Below are 14,360 nucleotides of genomic sequence, written 5' to 3' on the forward strand. Positions count from 1 at the left end.
AAGTGTTACATATGCTAAGACTTCAAGTCTTTTTTTAAAAAGCCTTACTGAACTCTAGAGACATGGAACTGACTAACACCATTCTGTTCCAGGGAGATGCTTCATAAAATTTTTTTGGATAAATTAGTTATCTTTTGGGGGGTTGGGAATCTAAAACTTTCCCAGGGAGAAAAGTCAACTTAACCCATTCCAGGAGGAAAATATTATGTTTATTATGTTTTATGCATTGATCTAAGTAACAGCTTAAATGTACATGGCACTTTAGAGTTTACTACAGAATTTCCTCACCATTCTGTGACATAGTCTCCATTTTGTGGGTAGAAAAACTGAGGCTTAGTGTTTGCCTAAGGTCACACAGCTAGTGGCAAATCAGAGTTCTGACAGAGTTCTTATGACTACAAGAACAGGACTCTTTCTACTGTGCCCCATTGCTTTCCAATATCTTTTGTTTTTAAGTCCCTCATCTTCTGCCTTAGAATTGATACTAAGTATAAGTTTCAAGACAGAAAAGCAGTAAGGGCTAGGCAATAGGACTGAAGTGACTTGGCCAGGGCCACATAGCTAGGAAGTGTCTGAGACCATATTTGAACCCAGGACATCCCATCTCCAGGTCTGATTTTCCATCCATTGAGCCACTGAACTGCCCCACCAGTATTTTTTTCATATTCATCTAGCTGACCTTCTTGTGGAGAGCAACACTACAAAGTTTAAGTCTCCTTGGTTTGCAGTGGACAAAGGACTTATGCAGACATGTACCATTAGGCAGTGTTCCAATAAAGACTGAAGCCTCAGGTTCCTGCTTCTCCACCTCAACTGAAATACTAGAATATCCGTATTTTAGAACATGCCTGAATTTAACAACTTTGTAGTGATGAGGATCAAGAACCTTTACTTTTTCCTAATGTTTTCTGACTGTGTGCCTACAGGACCATGAAGCAAGAAGAGCATATGTATTTCTCAGTTTCCCTCTCTTATTCAACTGGGAAATTGCCTGACACTGCTTTAATAAACAAAGGATCACATTTCTTTCTCACTTCATGATCTGGAGAAGGGATGTTGATTGGGCACATTGCAGACTCACCTGTTCACATTTCCTAACTAGAACCAAAAATAAAGTTTATCCCATTTTTTTGCCCTTTTTGCTAAAACATTCTAGAGTCCCAGAATTCTTCCTTTTCACTCAGCCTTGGGAGAGGATGTCCCTCCAGTGAAGTGCTTGGCTTGGCAGTGTCAACCTGGCTGTTGCTATGAAGAGGGGTTCCCTAACCTTTGTGTAAAAAATTATTTTTCATTCTCTTGGTCTTGGGATTTAGAGAGATGAGGACACAGAGGGTATTCTTTCTGTGGCAATGGGAGAGAAACACCTCAGGCAGCTCCCATCCTTACTAAGATTCTAAGCAAGCTAGGTGGCAGTGGAGACTATTGAGCTATTGAGAGAGCTCTGCTTGTCAGAGATCTACTGTTAGGATACTGAGCACTAGTTCCGTGAATGTTGGGAATTATTTAAGAATTAAATGTTTTTGTATCCCAGTTTGTGTAAGGCCTTTTTTAAATTTTAAAATGTTCCTTTATTCTGAACTTAACAAACACTAAGTAAAATAATAAAATACTGTCTTCCCAGTCAGAACCAATTATCCCATGTGCTGTCCTCACTACTTGTGCCTCACTGGCTGTGTCTGCACCTCCAAAACAAAGCTCCCAGCCACCCTGGTCTCCTTCATGGCCCTCTCTGTGGCCTTCCACCTTAGGTCGTGGTCCTTTATCCCCAGCATGCATTCCTTCTCAGCTCTGGGGCAGAGGTCCAGCCTCCCTTCCTGTGCTTCTCAGCTTCTCAGGCCCTTCCTCCCAGACTCACCACCCTCCTGCAGCCAGAACCCCATGGAAGTTATCCATGAGGCTTTCTTGGTCCAGATGCTGGAGTGCTTTGCCATTTCCTTCTCCAGTGTGTCCCCATTTTATAGGTGAGAAACTGAGGCAAATAGGGATCAAGGGTCTTACCCAGGGCCACATAGCTAGTAAGTGTCTGAGGCCCAATTCTGACTGATCTTCCTGACTGTGTCTTGGGCCACTTCTTTGTCCTTCCAAACAGCTTATATGGAATGACTTTATGGGTGTATGCACTTATCAGCTTTAGATTTTTTTGCTAAATATGTGTATGTCTCTATGTCTGCAGGGTGTGTGTGTGTAAATGATTAAAAGTTAAGTGATTTCCCTGAGGTCTATGGAGTGTAAGTGGCATGGTTCAGAGACCATGATTTGGCACAGGACCTCTTCCTCCACGTACAGGGCTCTCGATGCCTCCGTTTCTCCACTAGCAAGCTCTGTGCCTTGTACGTCACGTATATAAATTACAAGGCTCTGGGAGCAGAGCTAGGGCCAGCAGTTCCTATCGGGATCTCTACTTCTCTGATGCTAAACATTCCCTCGCTAAGCTTAGCCTCTTTGTCCTCTGTGACTCCCGCGTGCCACCCTGTAAGCCTGGCAACCATCCTGGGACGACTGCTGCTGCCTTAGCAGAAGCACACAGGAAGCTGCTTCTCCATGTTTGGGGCAACTCAGTTCAAGAAGGGTCGCTTTTGTAGAGGTCCTCATAGAAGGTGCAGACTAGGTCTCTTCTCCTGCTCTACTGACTGCACCATAGTGTCTAGATTTTAAAGGGAGCAAAATCTTCACCATTTTAAGGTTTCCTTATTTTTAGTGCCTTAGGTCTGCTATTTTGTTTGCCTGGCTAACAACTTTCTGATTTGCTTTGCCCTCCTATATTCATCTATTACATCTCTTGTCTGTTTCTTACTAAGGCCAAACCCATTCAATGCTCATTGATTAGGTCTTAACTATACATTTGAGGTTCTCTTGGTAATTGCTCTATGAAACACTATTGCTTATCTGAGCTAAGCTGGTGTTCTACTACTTCATAAACTATTGATATCTTGAAGAAATCAAGAGTCATCTACAGGAGAAAAGAATAGTAAAGGAAACTGGAAAATGACATCAGTGATTTTTTAGAAATCAATATAAGCAACAAATAACAGTAATGAAATAAAAAAAAAAACGGTAATGGACAACCAAATAAAGGTGAAAAACAAGATTAGAATATAACAGAATTGAAATATTAACCAGTGTACATGAAGGGCAAAATAACACGTGTAGAGTAGATAAATCAGGAAGCATAAGTATTTCATGAATTGAAATCCCAGAAGGCATTGGAAAAAAAAAGGATCTACTTAAAAAACACATAAAATTATGAAGAATAAAATAATAAGAACCAAGAGAACACTGTGTATAACAAATATTCTTTTAAAAATGTCTCGTCCTAACTACTTATCCTACTTCCAGAGAAAGAACAAATAGAAATGAGACAGTTTTATATATATATATATATATATACACATTCACACATACACACACACACACACATATATCTTTTTGTCAAATGATACCTTCTCTAATGGGGCAAGAAGAGGGAAGGAGGGAATTAACTATCTTGATATTTTTAATGTTACAAATTATTAAAAAGAATCTATTATTCCATAAAAAGATATGAACAATGGTAGCATCAGTGCAATGTTCATATGATCTCCCAAGCTGACTATTTTAAAAGATAACTCTCTTTTACATATTTTTCTAAGTTCTGGGATTTTTGTGCTAAAGTACTATTAAATTTTTAAAAATTAATTCAGCTTAATTATATTATTATAAAAAATATTTTCCAGAATGGACAAGATTAGTTAATCCTCTGCAAATGATTAATAGGATTATCGAATACAAAGATACCTTAACTTTGATTCACCTAGAAATAGAATTGCTAAACTATGTAGTTATAAAGACAAAAAAAGTTCCTAAGTGTTATGGGAAAAAATTATATTAAAAGGCCAGAGTAACATTGGACCTAAATTCTTAACAAAATAATAATATATATTTATTTTTTACTGCTTATGGTTAAGAGATATAAATTTGCTAACACTCACCAAAAAAAAACACTATACACAAGGATCTTGCAGTATGTTGGGGGAGAAAATACAAATAAAAGTATGTTCAGAACAAATATATACAAAATAAATGTTAGGAATCTAAGTACCAGGTAGTTACAGATGGATGTTCTGTGCTTTGGGGGAGATTAGGACAGATTTGATATAGAAAATGGGATAGGAGCTATATCTCAAAGGAAGCAAAATATTCTATATTCTATACATTCCAGGTATAGAGGGTGGCCAGAGCAAAGACATGAAGATGGGGTGCCCTGTGTGAGGATCAAATAGAATACCATTCTGACTGGGCAGTAGAATAAAGACAGTAAAATATAATACGAAGGAAAAATAAGCTAGGGGTCTGGTTGTAAAGGGCATTAAAAATCAAAAGGAGGAGTTTTGATATCCGAGAGGCAATAGGGAGGCATTGAAGTGCACTGTATAAGGGAGTGGCATGGTTAGATCTGCATTTAAGGAAATTCATTTTGGTAGTTATTTAGATAATAGATTGGAATGGAAAATCATCTGAGACAGGTAAACTGTTTAGGAAGTCATAGTGACACTAAAATAACTCAAAAAATTAAAGGCCATTTAACTCAAATGACTAAAAAAAAGTGAGGACTTTGCAATTATGAAGGCAAAAATCCCTTTTTTTAAAATAATAAAAATGGATTTAAATCTCAGGATAACATCAGAATGAATAGTATTTTTTTTTCTTTAAAGAAATACAACTTTTTTCATTTACATTTTTATTAGTAGAAATAGATGTAATAGAGTATGAGAGGTTTTGCTACTTTCAGGGAACATTAAGAACAATCATAAAAATTATAGGTCAGTTGAATATGTTGCTTATAACATCTTATGTGTATGGTCTGAATTTTCCCATTAAAATAAAAATCTCTGCATATATCAAGAAACAAAATCCACTGATATGTTACTTAAGAAAAACATTTAATGCAAAAAGATGTAGCTAGATTAAGTTGGTCTAAAATGTGTTGTGTAGGGGCAGCTGGGTAGCTCAGTGGATTGAGAGTCGGGCCTAGAGATGGGAGGTCCTAGGTTCAAATCTGGCCTCAGACACTTTCCAGCTGTGTGACCCTGGGCAAGTCACTTGACCCCCCATTGCCCACCCTTACCACTCTTTCACCTAGGAGCCAATACACAGAAGTTAAGGGTTTAAAAAAAATAAAAAATAAAATGTGTAATTCTAAGTTCTGAAAAAAAGAAGTTATAATAATTCTGTCAATTAAGTGGAATTCAAATTATAAAACATCAAAAGACAAGAAGTCATAATGGTGAAAGGATAAACGAATAAGAACTATATAACAATTCTTAATTTATATACACCAAAAGTTCAGCAGTTAAATTCATAAATGGAAGATTAACAATAACACTAGTAGAATTAGACAAAAGATCAAGCAAATCTTTCTTCATACACTTCCTACTTGTATGTCATTTATTCCCCCATTGCCTACCCCTTATTGCTCTTCTGCCTTGGAACCAATAGACAGTATTGATTCTAAGATGAAAGGTAAAGGTAAAATCTTATTTAAAAAATAAGATAATACAAAGTCATTCCAAGTGGGTAATGGCATAGGGAATTGCAATATTCCATGATCAGAATATGATTTTAAAAATAAAATAATTATTAAATCACAAATCTGAACTTCTTATTCAATGAATTGGAATTGATAGAGAATTTACTGGGAGAAACAATACAAATGCTTTTCTAGCACATGTAAAATGCTCGTAAATATTATAACACTTTACAACATAAAGAAGCCCCACATAGATGTAAAAAAGGTAAGAAATTATACTATCATATTTCTACACTCATCAAATTGGTACAAAAAAAGTGAAATCAGAGAAGGGATATGTTACTGCCAAAGTTGTGAATAATTTTTCATTATTGGTGGAACCGTAGAGTTGTAGTGTCTTTTATAAAAACAATTTGGTAATGCACAGCAAATGCTACAAAAAATAATTTGTCCAGTAGCTTCATTACTATGAATATATCCTGAAAATGTTATAAAAAACAAGCAAAAAGCTATTTCTTCATATTTCATAACAGTATTATCTAGTTGAAAAAGAAAAACCTAGAAGCAGCCAAACATCTATCAAGACATTAATGGCTTAATAAATTATGACTTATTAACAAAATAGAATATGAGAGTGCAAATTTTAGACAAAAATAAAAAATGTTAAAAGGTGTTAGGAAACAAAATGAAAAAAGAATAGAATATGTACTACCTATGACCATATTAATCAACCAATAACTACTTATTAAATACCTATTATGTGCAAAAGTGAATAGAAATGGTGACTTAGAAAAGGATGGTGACTTAGAGAAAGGGACCGGAGAATTATTAATGTCATTTTACTCATTAAAATTTAATTATTTATAAAGAGTTGTAAAGCACACACACATAGAGAAATGTATTACTCTTTCACAGATCTGGAGTGTTTACATGGTCCAGTATGAAAAGAAAGTAAGGAAGAAAATGCAGTCCATAACTCAGCAGGCAAACAAGACAGCAATGAATAATGAAGCTCATTTTAAACAATGTGAAAAACAAATAAAAATTACTGAAAATAAACTGAGAAGCCTCCGGGCAAAAGTGTCAACATTGCTGAGTAACTGGAATCTGGTAAGTGATATAATTTACTTTGAATCATAGGAATATCGATTATGATGAGAACATGAAGTCTGTTATTTAACTATTCCCAGCATTTGTTAATTCAATGACTATAGAAAAAGCAGTTTCTTAATTGTGCTTCAGTTTCCATACATGGGGTTGTGAGGATTTTTTTGGTGTTTCATTCATTTTCAATCATGTCTGACTCTTCCTGACCCACTTGGGGTTTCCGTGGCTAAAATACTAAGAGTAGTTTGCGATTTCCTTCTCTTCATTTTGCAGATGAGGCAACTGAGGCAGACAGGATTAAGTGACTTGCCTAAGTATGTAAGGCTGTATTTGAACCCAGGTCTTCCTGACTCTAGGCCCAGTGTCCCTATCCACTGCACCGCCTAGATGCCTATGTGTGAGGATAAATAGCACTAAAAAATGGATACACGCTAGAAACAAATTTAAGGCATTCTAAATGTTTTCTTTTCTTCTTAAAATTCAAGACTGTGATATTCTGTATGATCTTTGTTAAATCACTTCATTTTTGTGTACCTCAGTTTTTTGTTCTGAAAATGAGGGGATTAGAAGTCTAAATAGAGTCTAGCCTCCTAACTAACATTCTATCATCCTAATTTATAATTAATAGAAGTATTTATGACTGACCAAAGTAGCAATGTCCACTAACATTTTCTCATAAGAGAATAGTTTTCCTTTATTTTCAGCCAGTATAATATTTTTATTTTCTCACTGGTAAAAAACAGATGCCTAAAACTTGGACAGGTGGAAAGAAAGGAAGAAGTTATTCATGTAATTTTTTTTTCAAAAAAAGATTGGTAAAACTAAAGGCTCTTGTCATAAGAAAATGACTATTAACAGAGATGAGCTAATAAAAGTTTCACCAGCTCTCTGGCAGGGGTGTTGGGGGAGGGGGCAGGAATTGTTCTCACAACAGTCTCTTAATTTTTTTTTAAACCCTTAACTTCTGTGTATTGGCTCCTAGGTGGAAGAGTGGTAAAGGTGGGCAATGGGGGTCAAGTGACTTGCTCAGGGTCATACAGCTAGGAAGTGTCTGAGGCCAGATTTGAACCCAGGACCTTCCGTCTCTAGGCCTGACTCTCAATCCACAGAGCTACCCAACTGCCCCCACAGTCTCTTAATTTTAATCTACATTATTAACATTTTTCCAAGTCATTTAAGTTTAGATAATCAGAAAAATGATAAATTCATCACGGATATGTAGTGTTTGACCATTTCTGAGGTGGAAATGCTCATACTGAAAATCCAGCAATCAAATCTTAAGAACCACTATGAGCTAGCTCCCGCACACCACTGAGTCTATTAGAATATTTTCATTTCAAAAAAATGGTGGCAATCAACATTTTTATCGTTCATTTCTTATTTTTGAATGAAAACAATTTTAAACTATAATTTTAAGAAAAATATAATAAAATGTATCATGTAAATATGATAAAATTTAAATTCACATTTATTTGATGTATCAAAGTTTATAAAGTGTTTTTTTCATAAAACAGCTCTAGGAAGTAGGTAGCACACATATTACTTTCTCTCTCTGAGAGCCGATGAAAGATATACAGACAACTGAAGTCACTTGAAGTTCACAGTCACACAGCTAGTTAATATCCCAGCTGGGACCTAAACTCAAACCTATCTCTGAGACCATTTCTGTTCCTATTATTTTATGTTAAGGAGGGCACGGCACAGTCATGGGTGCCAAGGAAGGCTAGTGGGCTTTAAAATGAGTCAGAAAAAAGAAACTTTACTGGGCAAAGGAGGCAGGCTTCACTTGATGGGACTTCTTTAGTACAGGGGACGAAGAAAAGAGATCACGGAGGGAGGGATATCACTGAAGATAGACTCTCTGCTTTGTTTTACCTACAAGCAGGACTGAAATGGAACCATCTTGGGAGAGACAGTTGTTAAATTTTTAGTGTAAACATTTACATTTCAGAAATTGGCAAATAATCAGTCAGGGCAAGATTTTTTTGTTGATTGTCTAGACTTAAGAAAGTGATGGAGTAAAATGTTAATATTACATTTTAAACTTAAACTTTTAAAATAAAACTTTAAATATAAAATATATAAATATATAAAATATACAAATACATAAAAATATTTTAAAATTAAAATAAACATATTAAACTTCCCCCCCAAAGAGTTGGTTGTTACACATTTACCAGAACACAATGATACAAATTTCAAGGTTAGAAAATGGGATTTATGAGGAAAGAATTAAAGAACAGAAATTGATCTAGAAAAGACAATTCATAAGAGATTTTTTCCAAGTTTTTAATTACATGATTATAAAGAAGAAGGAAACCTAATGATTAGATCTTGTCCAATGAAACTGTGAGAAAAGAATGAGGTCATGATCCTTACCTGTGCTTGAAGAAGTAAGACATGTGAAAACCCTTACACAGGAAGGGGTTAACCTCAAGGGCAAACAGGTGGGTAGGTTAGCAATGGTGAGGAGGAAAGCCCCCTTCTCCATCCTTTGAAACAAAGGCAAAGGGGAAGGATAGAGTGCTAGATCTATGGTCAGGAAGACTCCTCTTCCTGGGTTCATATCTGATCTCAGACATTTCCTAGCTTTGTGACCCTGGGCAAGTCACTTAACCACCCTTACCACCCTTCTGCCTTGGAACCAGTATACAGTATTGACTTTAAAATGGAAGGTAAGTTTTGTTTTGTTTTTTAAAGAGAGAGCATGAATGCTTAGTGGACCCAATCAGTACACCTTCCCAGGAATTCAGTATTTCAAGAACCTAAGAAAAGAAAGGCATAAAGTTTACAATAGATTAGGAATGAGCAGAGTGGAAACAGCAGATAGAAAAGGAGGCAGAGTTTTCAGGAACTGAGACTGTCTTTCACATAATTAACAGTGGGCTTAAGAGCAAATAAGTCAGAACAGAGATGGTGAAGTGGGGTCCAAGGGCAGAAGTCACAAGGATAAAAAATCATTTCAGAAGGAGTCAGACCGTGGGCGAGGTGGAAGGATGAGAGCCTGTGGTCACAGGAATTTCAGCGTTTGGGGTGGTAGAATTAGAGTAGTTTAGAGTGATGAATTCTTTTGTGAGTGGCTAGAATTGAGTGATAATGGAGGTCACTGGGCTTAAAGAGGCTGAAAAGCAGAGGTCAAGGTGAAGATTAAAAATTACCAAGGACGATGACAGAGGTAGAAGAAAATATCTGGGTACAAAAGTCACTGCGTATCCTGGAAGTCTTTTCTGGGTCAGTATATTAAAGTCACGAGGATCAGGAAAGGAGCCAGAGAGATGATGACTCCTTGTGCCAGAAGGAAGTTTTCTGGAAGTAGCACCGTTAGCCAGTCAACAAGCATTTATTGAGCTCCTACTGTGTGTGCCAGGCACAGTGCTTAGTTGTGGGGATACAGAGAAAAGCCCAAACTGTCCCTTTCTTAGAAAGATCACAGTCAAGTGTGGGAGGCAACGTGAAAACAACTATATTCAAAAAAAAGAAAATACACAGAACAAATTAGAGAGAAGCCCGGAGAAGGCATTAAAATTAAGGCAGATCAGGAAAGGGTTTTTGCTGAAAGTGGAACTTTAGCTGTGTCTTAGGGGAAGCCAAAAGTGCAAATGAGGAACATCCCAGGCATGGGGGAACAACCAGTGAGAATGCATGGAGTTGGGAGGTAGAGAGTTTCTTGTTCCAGAAAAAGCAAGGCAGCCAGTGTCCCTGGATCCTAGAATATGGGGAAGGGAGCAAGGGATAGAGAGCCTGCAAAGGTAGGAAGGGGGCTGGTTGCGAAGGACTTTAAAACCAAAGGGAGGGTTTTCTATTTGCTCCTGGTTGCACAAAGGAGCCACTGGAGTTTTATGAGGTTGAGGGGGAAGGAAGGGAGGATGTGGCCAGGCACTGGCTTTCGGAAGATGAGCTTTTGTCTCTGAGCAGAGGGCTGGGCTTGAGTGAGGAGATCAACCAGAGGGTGCCAGAGCGGTCTGTGTGCAGGTGATGAGGACCAGGGCGGTGATGGTGTCAGAGAAGAAGGGCCACATAGATTAGAGATGTTGCCAAGGAAGAATCAACAGGACTTGGGGACAGATTAGATACGAGGGTAGGGGTGAAACAGTGACCAAGAGGGCAAGCCTGAATGATTGGGAGGCTGGTGATAGGAAAGATGATGAGTTCTGCCATTGGGCATCTGGTTCAAGATGTCCAATAGGTCACATTGGCATATGTGTACTCTTACTGCCTCGCCTGCCTGTTGGGAGAAAGTAACATGTCACCTGTTGTCTTCATGGGAAAACTAGATTTTACTTAATGGTGGGGAGGGGGGAGGACATGGGACAGTATATATATATTTATCCAAAATGAAAAGGGAGTGACACTAAATGGAGTTGCAAAGGGCAAATTCTGAATGAGTGGGGCGTGGGACAGAGGAAAATAGGACCTGGGGGAGCAGGAATGCTGAGCTATGTAGAGATCAGAGAATGAGCAGGGTTAGCCAAGGACAGGGGTATTGGCCTACGCCATCAGCAAAGTGGGAGATTAGCTAAAAGGATGTTCTAGTCACAGGAGGGGGGAGTAGAGAATGAGCAGAAGCTTAGAATCAGTCAGTCAGCTTGAGCTTCTAAATAATATGTAGACTCGAAGAAGCCTTCACAATCTGCAGCAATGAGGAGACTTCTAGATAATTAAGGTGCAGCTAAGAAAGGCCAATAGTTTTGACTTGGGAAGGAGGAGCCTTCCTTGTGTTTTAAACTCAATTGTGATTGGTTTTGTTTTTGTTTTTTTTTTCAGAGTACTTCTGATGACTTGGAGAACATTGATAGTTATGTAGAAGCTTTGCTGAATGAAGAAAATCTTTTTCTACCCGATACTTTAAAACTAGTAACAAGAAAGTCAGGACAGGGTCTCCCTTCCTGTGAAGAGTAAAAAAAAATGTGCTTTCTAAATTACCCCCTTTTCAAAATTGTTAATGAGGAGGGACTTCATAATTTCATTTTTAATTTTATAAACATGGGAAGTTTGAATAGTAATTTTATTTGTGTTCTAGATGAAGGACAAGATTAACTTGTCATTGAATCTTAGAAAAAAACAACCAAAAAAGGATTCCTATTGGTAGATATTTCATACTCTCTACCTATGCTTTAGAAAGTGCCTTTGCATTCTTTGACACCCATGTGAGGGACCGTGAACAATAAAAATTTATGCAGCTTTAAGTTTTGGTTTTGTCAAAGACAAGTAAAGACTTGAAAAGGATAGCTTTCAAAAACAAAATCTGAAGAGCTGCTAGACCATGCTTTTTTTGCACTTCTCCCCTTGAGACTCCTACTGCACAAACGTACCCAGTGGGGAAATTTGACCTCCCTTCTCTAAGGCCAGTTCATTTTGAAGCATATAATAAAAATCCTAACCTTTGAGCCTTAAAATATATGCCTTTTGGTTATATTAAGAAGTTTTCTTAGAGTTATGTCATGGGAAAGAGGAAAAAATAACAGGTAAAATTTTTATATCATACAAATAGTTATATTATTCAGTTTTTATCATTACTTAAAATGTGTTAGATTTTAATATCTCTTATTTCAAGTACATATGTTTAACAGTTTACATATTGTTCTTGGCAGCTAAAATTTATATTTTTCTTAGCAGTGTATGTAACTTTTAATAGAAACAATAAAGCTTGCATGAAAGTGTATCTGCCTTTATAATGGTAACCTTTTTAATTTGATTATGATTTGGATAGATTTTGGAAATCTATTTTCTGTGGATGGTAACTCTTGATCCCCCCCGTGTAAATTCTACAAGTATTACTTGGAAATCCATTATGTGCCATAGAGGCAGAGTCACATGATTGTCAGGGAGCTGGCCAGTTCTGCCTCCAAGGACAATGAACCAATTACTACTTGACTTCTCTGTGCTCTTGAGGGCTTTTCCTTACCTGGGTCTAGAGAATTATCTAGATCTAGAGTCTAGATCAATGCAATCTCAATCAGCCCCTATTCCTATTATGTTCTCAAGACACCGATCTATGATAGTTGTTATGAAGTCTTGAGAAAATTTAAAATAATAAAAGGAAAACACATGTAAATTTCCCAGGGTCCCTTTCAGAACTCCCAAAAGGAAAGACCTTCATATTATCATGTTTTTATAGCTGGAAGAGACTATAGAGATCAGTAAGGCCAGCCACCTCATTTTACAGACGAGGAAACTGAAACTTAGAGTTTAGGTAAATGACTTGTCCAGAATTATAAACCTTGTAAATGTTTCAAGCAGCATTTATACTCTAGCCAGTGCAGCACCTCGCTGGCCTCACAGGCTGTCTTGTTATTCACTCTTTTTCCATCCTATCCAACTCTTCATGACCCCATTTGGGTGTGCTGGTATTCAGCCTGCAGAAAGGTTAAGAAGTCGTGTTGTCTCCGTCACAAATTTCTTCTCTGCATATTTGGAAATGTCCAGCTACTCCTTTTAGCTCCCTCCTCTTAAGAGTCCAAATGAGGTACTTCCAGCATCATCATGATGAAAATAGGTAGGTGTAGGAATAACAATAAATTGGGCAGCTACGTAGCACAGTGGATTGAGAGCCAGGCCTGGAGAGGGGAGGTCCTGGGTTCAAATGTGACCTCATACACATCATAGGCCCTGGGCATGTCACTTAGCTCCCATAACCTAGCCCTTATTATTATTCTGTCTTGGGACCAATTCTAAGGCAGTAGGTAAGAGGTTTTATTTTAATCAAATAAAGTAAGGGAGGACTGGATGACTTCCAAGATCCCTTCTATGTAAAATGTTTAAACAACTCTCCAGAGGGGGAAAAAAAGGAATTACATTGCACTTTCACATTGAATCTGTATTATTAACATTTTCTCCATTGCTTTCTTAAATCTAGCCAATCAACAAAACAATAAAATCTTGATTTGTAGCATTTTCCTATTTCTGAAGTGTAATTCTCTTAGGGAACATTTAACAGCAACTCCTCAGAGCTAGTTCAGGCCATCTCCAGCCTTCCCAAACCCCTGCATCTAGCAGTAAATCTGGGATGCTGTGATTTGGGTGGACCATTTGCACCCCGCTACTACATGCTCAGGGGGACTCTCGAGGCCAGGGTCCTTCAAGCCCAAATTAGCCAGTGAGAAGAAACACACCCAAGAAGATGGAAAGAGAGCAGCAAAAGACCCTGTGGGGCAAAGACAAGGTGCCACCAGATAGGATGCCATCAATGACAAGTGACAGTAAATGCCATGAGTCTAAAGGAAGGAAAGGGATCAGGGCTGGAGTGTAGACGGCGGCTGAGCTGGAGCTTTGAGAAGAAAAACAACAGGAACACAAACAGGGAAGGGAGATGAGGGACGAAATAGAGGGACAGGAAGGGAAGCAGCAGAGAGGGGGGCGGTAAGGAGGAAGCCATACATTGTGGAGAGCCTTGAAATCCCAACTAAGACATTTAGAAATAGAGATAAATAGCACAGCAGATAGGGAGCCGGGTCTGGAGGGTAGGAGATCCTGGGTTCAAATGTGCCCTCAGATACTTCCTGTGAGACCCTGGACAAGTCGCTGAACCCCCATTGCCTTGAAATGCCCTTCTGCCTTGAAACCAATACCTGATATTTTTTCTAAGAAAGGAGGGGGAGGAGGGTAAAAAAATGAAGTTTAGAAAAATCCTGTAGGCAATTCAGAGCTATGGAGCATTCCTGAGAAGGAAAAAGGCATGATGAAAGCAGGCATTTTACCTAGGGGTGCTACGTAGAGTGTATTATCAAAAAAAAAAAAAAAAAAAAAA

General features: G+C 37.8%; 1 protein-coding gene across 1 annotated transcript in view; it reads left to right on the top strand.

Moving 5' to 3' along the window:
- MORC1 (MORC family CW-type zinc finger 1) overlaps positions 1-11,554 on the top strand; it is a 196,677-nt gene extending 185,123 nt beyond the window's left edge. Inside the window, exons 25-26 of the mRNA XM_044669190.1 lie at positions 6,422-6,616; positions 11,378-11,554. Coding sequence (XP_044525125.1) covers positions 6,422-6,616; positions 11,378-11,512 — 330 coding nt within the window. The 3' untranslated portion in view covers positions 11,513-11,554. The remainder of the gene's footprint in view (positions 1-6,421; positions 6,617-11,377) is intronic.
- Positions 11,555-14,360: the final 2,806 nt, after the last annotated feature.

The sequence above is a fragment of the Gracilinanus agilis genome, chromosome 3, assembly GCF_016433145.1.
Source record: "Gracilinanus agilis isolate LMUSP501 chromosome 3, AgileGrace, whole genome shotgun sequence".
NCBI classification, from domain to species: domain Eukaryota; kingdom Metazoa; phylum Chordata; class Mammalia; order Didelphimorphia; family Didelphidae; genus Gracilinanus; species Gracilinanus agilis.